This window comes from Osmerus mordax, chromosome 11 (genome assembly GCF_038355195.1).
Source record: "Osmerus mordax isolate fOsmMor3 chromosome 11, fOsmMor3.pri, whole genome shotgun sequence".
NCBI classification, from domain to species: Eukaryota; Metazoa; Chordata; class Actinopteri; order Osmeriformes; family Osmeridae; genus Osmerus; species Osmerus mordax.
Window position 1 is genome coordinate 3,393,716 of NC_090060.1, and position 13,005 is coordinate 3,406,720.

General features: G+C 47.1%; 1 protein-coding gene across 3 annotated transcripts in view; it reads right to left on the minus strand.

Annotated features, from left to right (window-relative positions):
* gdpd5b (glycerophosphodiester phosphodiesterase domain containing 5b) overlaps positions 1-13,005 on the minus strand; it is a 46,422-nt gene continuing 33,417 nt past the window's right edge. The window contains exons 4-17 of one of the 3 annotated variants that reach the window (XR_010877799.1): positions 12,109-12,202; positions 11,788-11,847; positions 11,493-11,591; positions 11,064-11,157; positions 9,527-9,672; positions 8,171-8,253; positions 6,538-6,688; positions 5,831-6,052; positions 5,531-5,688; positions 5,222-5,369; positions 4,691-4,773; positions 2,441-2,553; positions 1,881-2,165; positions 1-1,650 (exon numbers count right to left, since the gene is read on the minus strand). Coding sequence is in view for 2 of the 3 variants with exons in the window: in XM_067246779.1 (XP_067102880.1) it covers positions 1,565-1,650; positions 2,441-2,553; positions 4,691-4,773; positions 5,222-5,369; positions 5,531-5,688; positions 5,831-6,052; positions 6,538-6,688; positions 8,171-8,253; positions 9,527-9,672; positions 11,064-11,157; positions 11,493-11,591; positions 11,788-11,847; positions 12,109-12,202 (1,537 nt within the window). In the remaining variant the exon portion in view is untranslated. The remainder of the gene's footprint in view (positions 1,651-1,880; positions 2,166-2,440; positions 2,554-4,690; positions 4,774-5,221; positions 5,370-5,530; positions 5,689-5,830; positions 6,053-6,537; positions 6,689-8,170; positions 8,254-9,526; positions 9,673-11,063; positions 11,158-11,492; positions 11,592-11,787; positions 11,848-12,108; positions 12,203-13,005) is intronic. The other 2 variants (XM_067246780.1, XM_067246779.1) reach the window with 2 other exon arrangements.

Genomic DNA, 13,005 nt, shown 5'->3' on the forward strand with positions numbered 1-13,005 from the left:
AGAACTGCCCCTCAACCAACCTAAACCCTCATGTTTTCAGCTCTTTCTACTATGCAGAGCAAATTGCTGGAACAGAAAATACAACTCAAAATCAAATCATAATCAACCCATTCAAACTAACATTTATTTTCCCATACATATGTAATTTGCAAGACAACACAAAGCATCCAAAATAAATATGTAGTACAATAAAGGACACTCATAAATACAGACTGGCATTACTAAAAAAACAACCTTCAAGGTCACTATGGGATTCAGGTCAAACTTTACATAATAAACACAATACCAGGAAAGAACTTTGGTACCAGAAGCATTTTAATGTTCACTTCTGAGGCACAATAATACCAATGGGAACCATTGTAATATAGCCTACCTTAACAGCTTATAGCAACTTTCACAGTCAAGAAACTCCACTTTATTTATTAATATCTTGTTACCCTTTAAAACAGTAGATATGAGATGAAGCATTTTTTGTTTTCTAAAACCACAAAGATACATTTGAATTATGAAGATGTTCAGCAAAGAACAGAGATTATTACTTGACTTTGATCACTTCACCACTATTGCTATTATGCATCACGATCACGTTTCAAATCAAATGTCTCAATCGTCCATAGCATCTAAAAACAACCATTTTGTGCAGTTACCTGTAAGCACACGAACACGCCAACTGCACACTTCTAGTAAAATGTCTACACAGTCGTAATACGCACAATACATTATACACATTCTTTAAAAAAATACATTCACAAACTCAAAAAGAATAACTTCACAAGTCATCCTGTAGACATTTTACCAACCCGACACAAGAGCTCAGCTCACAGGTCACTTGATATTGTTACTACATGCATGAAGGAAATGTTCCATGTCTGTTAAAATAATTGTTACAGCTTGTAAATATTTCACTCTGAGGAGAAGGCAAGACCTCTGTAAACAGTTTGTGTTTTTGTTCTTATTTTTTTAAATATAAAGTTAGTTTACTGCACTGGTGTGCCAAAACAAGGCAGGCACACGCTACACATCAAGATTCATGCTGAAATATTGGTTCAAGAAATACAAAATAAGTTGAATAGCATTTTGCCATATGACTGTCTGCAGTGCATACCATAAAGTGACAGATCTGAGAAACCACCAAAAGATCAGAACCACCAGTAGAGCTTATAAGATTAAGACATTTCTTTGAAGAAGCAAGCATGGGAAACTGATGGGCTTCCAAAACAACTAGAAGATGGAGTGGAGTCCACATATTTTGGCTAATCAGTTCAGCAATAAAAAGTGCTTGTGGTCCCACATATGACAAGTGAAAGCAATACTTATTTACAGAATGCACACTAAGGAATGGATGGGTGGTGACCAGGTTTTCAGCAGAGATACAGCAGTCTCTCAATGAATCAGTAGCACAGAGCAATAGACTGAAAACGATGTGGATGCACTGAATGAGAACCAAAACTATCTTACAATCAAGTTACTTGGAGATCGGTTCCTCCCCCTCCTAGTTTTCGGTTCCCTCCTGCTACAGTAGAGCAGTGTGTCTGTCAGTAGATTCCCATTGGGTGAGTTTGAGTCAGTGAGAGATGCCTTGGTTGGTGTAGTAGTCATCATAGCCGTTTTCCATGTACTCCTCAGCACTGCTCACTCCATTGCTCACCTCTGGGGGGCACCAGATGAAAGGGAATTCAGTTAGCACAATCTTTCCATCCACATATGCTCTCTCTTGGCAGTAAATAAATCAGTACACCACATCAACAGCTTGGCACTACAACAGTGCAACTCAGTCAAAACATGACCATAGAAGCTTCCGGATTTTAAATTAAGCCTACACTTTCGTGAAGGTTTTTTGTACTGATCATTGATCAGTGAATACCCTTCGTCTGACTCACCTTTCATCCCCCAGCACAACTGGCTGGAGAACCAGACTGGGCTGTCTACAAGCCCTGACCCCCTCACACACGACGAAGGGTTCTGACGGGTGACGGAAGGGAAGGCAGAGGGAAGGAGGGAGGAGGGCAGCGGGGCGGACAGAGACTGGGGAGGGGAGGGATGGAGGCATGAAGGGATGGAGCGAAGCGCTTGTCGCCGGAGGAAGATGGACAGATGGAGAGGAGGTGGAGAGGAGGTGGAGGTGGTGGTCGCACACACAGGATGAGGCTGCTACTGCGGCCGACCTTGTAAGGGAGGAGGACATTCACAAATGCTCAGAGAGATGCATGCTGGGATCGGATCATACACAGACAGCGTCCAGACACTCTGAAACGGTTCCCACTCGTCCATCTCCATTAGATATGCACCTATCAAGCCAGCAAACTTATTTAGCACCGAGACAGGACAGAATGCCGTGTCGGATTATATTGCAACCACAGACACACCACAACAAACACGTGAGGACAGGAGAAACGGACACGGATGGACGACTTCACGCGGTCCATCCATCTCGCCTTACCAGAGAAGATGAGCTTTTCTTTCATGATGTTGACATCTCTGCTGGCCCTCCTCACGGCAGCACTCAGCATGATCTGTTCAGGGTTGTAGCTGCGCATGCCACTCATCCTCCACCTGCAGGCGAACCACACCGGAGGTCAAGAGTCATGCTGGGACAGCGAGGCGTAACCAGGGTTACTGCTGCCTACGATCACAAATTACGGGGTCGACAATGTGGAGCTACACTAGGTCGGTCGTTTTGTTCTAATTTTCACATGGAGTCAGTCAATTTATGAGATTCTAGTTTTATTGGTATGAATGAGCACATTTAACAGACAGAAATTTAGGGGTAAATTGAAATGATGCTGGCAGCTTTGACGTCCTGACAACAAATATTTGCAATTCACATTGATTGTATTTGATTTTGTAATCTGACAACATGTCAGTTCATACCTTCGGAGACAGGAATCTATAAAGAACAGACTGAAAGAGATTGGAACCTTTGCATCACAAATTACACAGACATCCGTTGATGGAAGCTTCCGGGCTTCAATAAAGGGATTCCCTGATGACTGTACTGTAACGCATTTGTAATATTGTCTGTCTACAAATGATAATGTGCCCAGGCACTTAAAGAAAACGGCAAACGAGAAGCTTGTCCGAATCCAACAAAATAAATACAAACTCAGTTGTTTCTACGTCAACAAGCATTCCCTAATTTACTAAAGACTTGCAAGCCGTTCATTTTATAAGATGAACTGTAAATCTTTAGCAAGTGAGTAATGGCCCAGTCACTTTTAGCTGTGTGGGTAAAAGCACTGCTTGTTGTGATGCGTGGTGTAAAGATGTATGCCAAGATGCAGGGGGTAGATGGCTTGCTATGTTTTTAGCCCCTCTAGAGGGGATAAGTAGTGGCAGCAGAGTAGTTGACAACGGTACAGGTGAGTGAGTGGCAGAAAGGAGAGAGAGAGATAGAGATAGAGAGAGACAGAAAGAGAGACCAAGTGAGATAGAGACAGAGAGAGAGTGAGGGAGATAGAAAGAAAGAATCTGGAGATGGCTAGAAATAAATTGGTGGAGATGCTAAAAGGACAGAGAGCGAAGAATTGCTCCGGAAGAAGAAATGAAGGTAGGAGAGACGGAGAGAAAGTGAGATCCGCTGAAAAGAAGGAGCATTGAGGGGTCAGCAGAGGTGACCTAGTTACCTGATCATGTGATAGCTGAGAGATGCCAGAATGCAGCAGAGAGGAGGAGGAGCATGCACATCAGGCAGAGCAGAGAGGAAGAGGAAGAAAGTAGGAGGAGGAAAAAAAAGGACAAAAGAAGGCGGAGACAATAGAGGTCATATTAGAAGCTGGTAGCGGCTAGCATTTAGCTTAGCATAGCAAACCCACACTATTAGGCCTTAGACACACAGGGATCTCGACATCCAGAGAGATAAATAAGGCTTGGACAGAAAGTTGTGACAGAACTCAAAGGATTAAATTCTGTTGTTTCCATATATCGTTTCATATTTATAAGCAGCACTGAAAAAATAACTGAATGAAACTGAATGAAAACTAAGAAGCTATTTCTTTGATTGGGTCAACAACCCTTGGGAGCATATTCTGCAGGTTTCCAATGACTAAACCAGAGTACAACTGATGTATCACCCCTCCCTCCAGTCAGGGTTTCACCCATTTGCTGGGAAATGACTTGTTAATAACCATTTAACAATAACATGTATTCCCAGTAGACTCAACAACAATACTTTTGCCAGCCATTAAAAGGAGGCTATCAGCAACTCTGAACAAGCTGGAGCTGCACACAAATTAAAAAAGGCCTTCAAACGTGAAACTAAAGTCAACAACTACAGCCTTTATCAGGAAACCAGTCACTGAATAACGTTACTATGTATGCAATGTCATGTGCTAATTATGTGTTTGTAGTACATAACTGTGGTTGTGTTGGTGTGTAATTCAGCACCAGAGGAGTAAAACACAGCTGTGCGTGTGTGTGTGTGAGGCTGAAGGGTGTGCGAGTTTAGCTGAGACGCTGATTGAAATGTATGTGAAGGGTGCCTAGAGGCACTGTGGCAGTAATTACCAGTAATTAACAGAGAGAAAGAGAGAGAACTAGATAAGAAAGGGAAGGAGAAAGAGAGAGCAAGAGAGCGAGAGCATATTTCATAGTCTTGTGCTCTTCTGTCTACATTCCTCCTCCCTGATGCCTTTTATCGTTCAACACACAAAATCCTTTCTGTTAAGCAATAATATTGAAAACGCTCACTTACTTTTGGAATACAAATATTCCTATAACTACCGCGAAGGAGATGAGGTCGGCTGCCACCCAGATCAGGCAATATTCATCTGGACTCTGGAACGACACGGACAATAAATCAGCCTATACCACTAGATGTCGACGTCCACAAAACAAACAGAGCATGAAAATGAAGTAACAGTGGATACTATATAACTAGGTAGGATGTCGGACTAAATGTGTTTTGATCACGCGTGCCAACTGAGTGGGCGCAAAATGTACATGAGCTCCGTCATATGGAACTCGGTGTGAGTCTCTCTCTCCGTTTGAAGTTGCGAGCAGGCGGGGCTGGCAGATGCCATGCTAGCCACACTCTCACCCCAGCCTGGGAGCTCCCTGCTAGTGCCCATTATGCCATCACAGAGAGGGGCATGGGAAGGCCCTCTGTGCATGTTTACAACCATGTATGTGTGTGGCTGGGTTTTTATGTGTATGTAAAGCAAGCGTGGGGTGTGTTGTTGTGTACAGGTGTGTGTTTGTGTGTGTGTGTGTGTGTGTGTCTTACCATTAGCCAGATGGGGTAAGGCACCTTTTTGAGGATGTGTGGGGCTTCAGAGGAGACAGAGGAGACCCCACTACACCACAGCACAGAGTAGAGCCAGGGCTCATTGACCGTGTACAGGCTCACACTGATGTTGCTCCTAGAGAAATCCCTGCTTGGCAGAGAGCACATACAGTTAAACACGTCTGACACGCACATACACACAAGCAAACACTCCCTGATGCTCAAACACGCAATAGCACACAACCCTTAGCTCTCATCACATCCATCTTCAAGGTATGTGTAGATTAGTGATTGCGCGTGTGCGACCACCTTATGTCCCGGGCGCTGGCCTGGTTGTAGCGGAGCAGCAGTCGGCTGATGCCCTGCTGCTGGAGGTCTGAAGGAGGGAGCTTCTCCATGGACGTCTGCAGCAGACCCGGAGCCTCCCTCCTCACCACGCCCCGATCCTCATCTGGGGTCCACATCACCTGCGCACACACAACTTTATAAGAATACTATATGCGGGACATCCCCATCATCCCCTTATCAAACTCTAATCCTCATCAAGGCTACAGCATTCAAACTAGGACACAAATCTTAGTCCGGGGGCACAGTGTGGCCAGTTCTCACCAGGTTCTGGGGCACCCCCGCCCGCCGTACGGCCTCCAGAGTGTCATTGATCCAGCTGTGGTGGCAGGGGTGCTTGGGCGGGGGCCTCCTCAGGGTGAACACCACGGTGGTGTTGTGCGGGGCGGCCAGCCGCAGCAGCTGCTCCAGGCTGCAGATGCTCTGGTTGGCCGCCTGCCTCAGCTCCCGCTGGGACAGGGAATGCACCGTCCAGAATGGGTCTTCCTGGAGGGCGCGCACACACACACACACACAAAATGAGTCGCTGTGAATACTCTGGAAAAGCAGTCAGACTTTGTTTCTTGGGATGTTGGTTCGAATGAGATGCGATGGAAAATGAGAGGGATATTGGGTACTGGAACAAAGTCTGTCCTGGTCATTTTGTGGATGAAGGGGAATTGTAACACAGCAGTATATCTTTGGCTGACTGGGGGCTTGTGTGTTTAAGGGGTGGGGTTGGTTTCCCTGGAAATCCATGAGGTGATATAATCCTATTTGAAAACCACAGGACTGTTTCTCTAATTCATCAACTACATGTCCATTTAGCTGAGTGGAATGGAACTGAGCCAAACCTTCGGAGGACTGCGTCGTTAATGTAAACTGAACGAGCATACAGCCTCTGGAAGCATCTGGTGCATACCATTTCTCCACTTCTGCGGGGGTGGGGGTGGTGGTGGGGGGGGTGTCAGTGAGGGGTGGGGGGGTACTACCTTGAGGAACCACTGTCCAGCATTGAGGCCCCTCAGGTCGGTCCAGTTAAAGAAGGAGGCATCCTCCATCTGTCTGTCAGGGAAGACCTTCTCCACGTCTGTCGTTCTCCTCAGGGTGCGGTCTCGCAGCAGGAAAGGCACCCCGTCCGCGCTGGGGGACAGGATGAAATGAGTCAACTACAAATCCCAGAATGCCTCAAGGACGCCCCAAGGACTCCGGGTCATAGTTCAATGGCAAATCATAATGGAGAAGTAACTACATCCCAAGGGATAACTTGGCCTTATTCAAAAGACAAGCCATTTTCCTTACCATCAGTGTTCTATTGTTCAACTAAACACCACAGGAAGACACATTTGAATCATGTCCGACTGACGCGCAAAAGACAAGTGGTTTGAGGCTAAACTCTGTGCTACTTCCAGTATGTTTTTGCACTTTTACTTTGAATACCAAATAATTTTTGCTGCTTTTCCGTCCCCTCAAGTTGTTAACCATGAAACAAAACGACCAGCTATTTGCCATTCCAATTCATGCAAATGACATGCATTCTTCATTCTTCAACATGTCAATCTCCTATACATCTGTTTGTGTGCACTACTGGGTGCGTTTCCCTGGAAGCGTGTGGACTAGCACATTTGACTGTACAGTAAGTGCATGCACTTGGACTTGTGTGTGCGTGTGGAGATGTGTGTGTGTGTCTCTCACGTGACTGTGGCTGATCTGTGGTTGGGCTGCTGCCTCTGTTTGTCATCAGGTTTAATTACTTAGTGACAGTTCTGATCCCAGCTCGGACCACAAGTCATACAGGCTCATGTCTCCCGCCCTTGTCCGTCTTAGTTAGGGCCGCAGAGAGAACAAACAGGGAATGGAGACACACACTGAATCCATGCATGCGCGCGCATGCATGCAAGCAAACGCACACAACACGTACAGATACTTCACACACAAACATACATTTTTACATACAACCTGCGCGGAGGCCCACGCGCATACTTTACACACACATACTGCAGAAACACACACTCACACAACAGGATGCAAACTACCACACTTAAAACGCATGCCGCCTCAGCTAGTCAAAACACACACACACACACACAATTTACATAAATCATCCACGCCCACATGCACGGGGGGGATGCACTCACAAGTGCACCCCCCCCTCTCTCCTCCCCTTGCCCTACCCTTCCACACACAAACACACACACATCCAAAAAAGTACTCTTCTATTTCAGTTCATCCTGTCATCTCCTGTTAAGTCGAAGCGTCCAGCACCTAATCTCTTCATCTGCCGCTTGGCCATGTCAGGCCTCGGTACAGAAACGAGCGGGTGATGGGTAGGTGTAACCCTGGACAAAAAGGCCCAGCATAGGCCACAGGGCTGGATTGACCTCCTGCATCAGTCAGCACTGACTGGACTTCCCTCCCCGCTGAGCGGCTACTGATCCGGCTGAACGAGCCGTCTCTCCATCTGTGCGTGTGTGTGCAAGCGCACGTGTGTGTATATACAGTTCAAGCGCAAGGTAGACAGGTGAGGCGAGAGATGTAGGTTGCAGATAGTTTGTCAGATGGGAAAGTAAGAGATGAGAAGGCATGTTTTATGTATGTACACAAGCGTGTGTGTGTGTATTTTACCTGATGGCCACGTCAGACTCCAGCCCAGTAACGTTCATCTGCAGAGCCCTCCTAAAGGACATGATCGTGTTCTCTGGAGCCAGCTAGAGAGAGAGAGAGAGAGAGAGAGAGAGAGGGGTAGGGGAGAGAGGGGGAGAAGGAGAGAGAGAGAGGAAGAGAGAGAGAGACAGAAATAGAGACAGAGAGAGAGAGGTTCAGCAAAGGAGCAATGGAGTGTCTATTACACTGCACCCGTTGTTTAGGTCAGGCTGAGGATGCTATATTCAAAAACAAGGTCATCTCGGTTTCTCGGTTTACGGATGCCCAGTTCAAGCCATTGGTGATGAGCTCACACTCAAGTAGACTGCTGGTTGATCAACACACAGCAGAGACACAGCAGGAAGGATCTATGAGGCAAATCGATAGCAGCCAGTGGTATTGTAGGTCAACCAGAAGGCTGGAGAAGGGTGTGGAGGAATGTGGGAAATCAATGTGCAGAGTGCTGCTGGGAAATGGAGTTTGTCACGTAACCCCGGACCCCCACTTCTCACCATTCTAAACGGTTTCTAATTCCTTCTTTTGCTGCTGATGTGCCAGTGACAATATGACAAGCCCAGACAAGCTGGAGAGAGAAGCGTGTCTGTGCTCCTCGATGTGCGTTTCTCATAGCTGCTCAGGTGTGCCTGTGCATTTTGTTACACGTTTGTACAAGTTTGTTAGTGTGCTGTGGGGACGGTTTGTGGAAAAAGCAGTTTTTGTGTCAAATGTGACGTGACACGTGTAGTCAGTCAGGCTACAGTTCATCGCTAATGAAAACTTGTCAATCAAAATGAACTTATTCTTCTGGTGACAACCTAGCCAATGGCTACTCAAATTCAGCATGTAGAAAAAGTAGACAGCAGATCATTAAATAAGCTTCAAATCATACAATAAGAATAACGAAAAACAGAAATGGTTAACATAATCAAAAGAGAACAAAAAGGAAGCTCTCAGATCATATCAAGTGGGCCTTCAAGGTCTCCTTAGATTCATCTGATGTGTTCAGGACGCATAATCCATGTGTGGTGTCATGTAGCTCTCCCTGGCAGCCTAGACGTATACCAGCAGACAATGTACTGTATGGAGCTATCCATTCCTGGTCTATTTCCAGGTTGTCTGGGTCATTAATATTCTACAGTGGAATAGCCTCAAGGGTAGTAAAGTGGGCAGGAGGAGTGAGAAAAATGAACGGAGAGGTGCAACGTGGGCCGTGCATACTGTACTTTCTGTCTCGCCCTCTGAGAAGGATAGCGAACTCTGTGGTGAGCTGGAAGGACATGAGCGTAGCGTCAGAGGTGCCGGCTCTGCAGTAGGTCGGGGCTGGGTCAGCTGACTCACCATGGGGGCTCCCTGGTGGCCAATGACGTCGGGGCGTGATTTGAGGCGGGAGCGCTCCACGATGCAGGGGGAGGTGATGGAGAGGGGGGCCACGTAGAGCCCCAGCAGCACCCCCAGGTAGAGAAGCAGGACTCCAATCTGGAACCCTGTGGAAGACACAGTTAGGGAGGGGAGGGATGGGTCTTGAACTAGCTCTCAACATGGGTTTTATCTGGGTCCACATTCACTGAGTATATCCCAGTAGGGCTACTGATGCAGGATCTGTTCTACTGTCTTTAGTATGATTACATATAAGGGAGAGGACCTGATGAAAACATGCGTTACAGAGACATAAAACCTACATATTGGCTCTCGAGAAATAAGATGACATTGCCATCATGTTTGATGATGCAATGAATCTGACTATTTTACCATGACAGGGACAACAGAAATGTACTGATTGTGCCTGATGCAAGCTGAGAAAATCCATCCAGCAAACCTTGCTCATACCACTCGTATGTTGAATACTGTGGGGATACTGCATGTGGGTGGAGGCCCACAGGACAAGCTCTTTCAGCACAGCTTCCCCACCTTAGTGAGAGTACAGGTGATGAATGACGTTGTGGACCACAGTACACCCACAAACACACACACACACACACTGGTGTTCATTTCAAGGTCAGCGCTCTGGCTAGGTTGACTGTGTCAGATGAACTCTGGTTACCGGAGGAGAGCTGACGGCCTTAAACCTCGCCCCTTCCCCCCCCTCTCTCCCCCCCCCCCCCCCTCTCTGGTATTCAGACTGGGTCTCCTTTTTCCAGCTAACGGGTCGAGCTACAGCGACAGAGAGCATCTCACCTCAGAATAAACCAAGACGGCAGAGCCTGCTTCTGCTATTATGCAAAACGAATGCGCATATGGAAAGCTCACTTCTATGGACAATACGCATCCATCTGCAGTCATACCTGGTTAAATGATAGTAGGCCAGGACATACTGCATTTGTGCATCAGTGAAACAAATCCACAGCTACTGAATTGTAACAAAGCAAACATGTGCATCTGATGTTGTCTAACATACAGAACTCGCATTAAATAATCACTAGCTGTAAGTGCTTGGTGCCTGGAAAAACAGCACTGATGTGAAATCCAGTCACTGGCATGCCATGGCAGTTTGGAAAGTGCAGATGGAGTCACTCAGACGTACCTAACAAGCTACGTCAACAGCCCTTGAAGCTGGCGCTACAAACCTCCCGGCTCCACCACATCACGTGGCACCAGAGGAATGTCAGAAGGACCATGCCTAAATTCCATGGGTGAGCTCATACCCTCATGTACTTGGTGTCAAATCATTCAACGCCTGCAATCGCAGCGCCATTTTGGCTCAATCTTCCAACATCAAGGTGAGTGAGGTGGAGAGTGCCAGAATGGCGGCCAGTGACACAGGGTCTACTTGCTTTCTCATTCTCAAGGTTGCCTCGTGGGATCATTGAAAAAGGCTGGCTCTGGGAACATCACCAGTAATCTGAGATGTTTTTTGTCTGAAGTGAGGTGGGCTTACTCGTTTTCTCAGCACGGGCGACCTGGCCAGCGACCAACCAGGCCAAAGCAGTGATGGCCAGCAGGGCCCCTATGTGGAGGAAAGGACCAGTGGCCTGAACGCAGGAACAGGAGGGCACAGTTAGTCACATCAAACAACAGTCATAGGCTTGCAGTCGGATGATATTGCATTAGGAACGTGCTTAATTGGGTGTGCTTGCTTTCGGCAAGAGCACAACCATTGTTCTCTCACATATATATTTCAAAATGTATTCTTCCTCGGTAATGATGTTGCACACACTCAAACTAGCCCCCCCCATCTGATAATACAAATATTGCTCCTGCTTTATTATCGTTCTATGATATCGAAGCAGGTTCTGTGATAGTGAAGCTTGATTTTCTACTGTGTATGAGTTGTAAGGAGCAGCTGTATGTGCACAGTCCTACTAACCTGAAGAGATATGGGGATGATATCCCATTCCTGGCCCCATGTTTGATTGACAGATATGATCCCGATGATGGTGGTGAGAAGTGCAGCAATCACTCCTATCTGTTTGGGGGAGGGGGAAAGGCTGGGTGATGCAGGCCGTCACACACGCTGCATCACATCCCTTTGGTGCCAAACCTTCCGTTTGAACAAATTTCAACACCTCTGGGCATGTCTTTCACAAGCACACAGGAGTACATGAGGGGTTCAGAAAGAGTTCCATTGGCTACTGAGGAACACATGGTTGACGTTACCGTACCTTATGGAGCCAGTGCAGGTTCAGCTGTTGCCCAACTGCTATGTGGCAAAGAGCTAAAATCTGAAAGAGGACAAACACACATTCACTCACATGGCGAAAATGGCCTCAACGGCTCTCTCCAAAAACAGGTCAACATCTGCCACAGCTATCCCACCCCAGCTCACCCTGTGCTAGCACACCCTGTGCTAGCTCACCCTGGCACAGATATGCCAGCTGCCAGTGTAGTTTAGAACCCTGCCAGGTTAACCGTAACAGGCCAGGGCCCGGTCCCCTCGGTATCAGGACCGTCTCACAGTGAACGGTTAAGGCGTCATGACTCACCGTTAAAAATGTAATGTAGGTGAAGCCTGCGGCTGTGGTGGCCAAGATGGGCACCGTCCCATCGCTCCACTCCCCGGAGCGGTTATACAAGAACCTGGACGAGAGAGGGAGGACAGACAGAGAGAGAGAAAGACACCCGAGTTACACAATACTGTCTCACAGCAGAAGAGGAGAGCAACTTGTGGCATCATAACCAGCAGCAGAGAGAAGTGGTGCTCGTCTCATCGGAGCGTGTGCCGGTACATGAGAGTTAATAGAGAAGTAGTGTGCTCTGATAGGACTAGGGAGAAAGTAGACCGGAAGAGTTTTGTGGTAGACAGAATGGGTACAGTACGCGTCGCCTGAATATGAAAATGCAAGGCCTTAAATTGTGCATTTCCCCCTCACCCTGGTTAGGAGCAGATCAGTGACAGCAGATCAGTGTTATTTAATTGGTACTATAAAACAAACAAAGCCTCCAGCCCCCAGCAATATCTTAGTACAAACCCCAGAGATTTCAAATGGGTGCAGAAACAGGCAAAGGAGATAAATAACAGTGAGACAGTTAATGCTGCCATTCTCAAATCCCACAGGGGACACATGCCAGGCGCCCTTGGGCAGGATTGTATGTCTTTATTGTTCTGATAAAAGGACTGGAGCAGAGTCAAAGACAACAAAAGAGGCGTGATAGAGGCCGTCGCCAAGAAACAAGGACTTGGTGGTGATGTCATCGTTCTGTTAACGGTGAGCAAATGATTGATGTCTCGTTCTGAAAGGACGGCCTTTCCTTGTGGTAGTTTAAAGCGCCAAGGGGGTGTCGGGAAAGAGGGAGAACAGAAGGTATCCTGCAGTCACCTTGCTGTCTCACACGCGTACGTATACGTTCACACACACACACACACACACACACACGTAGGG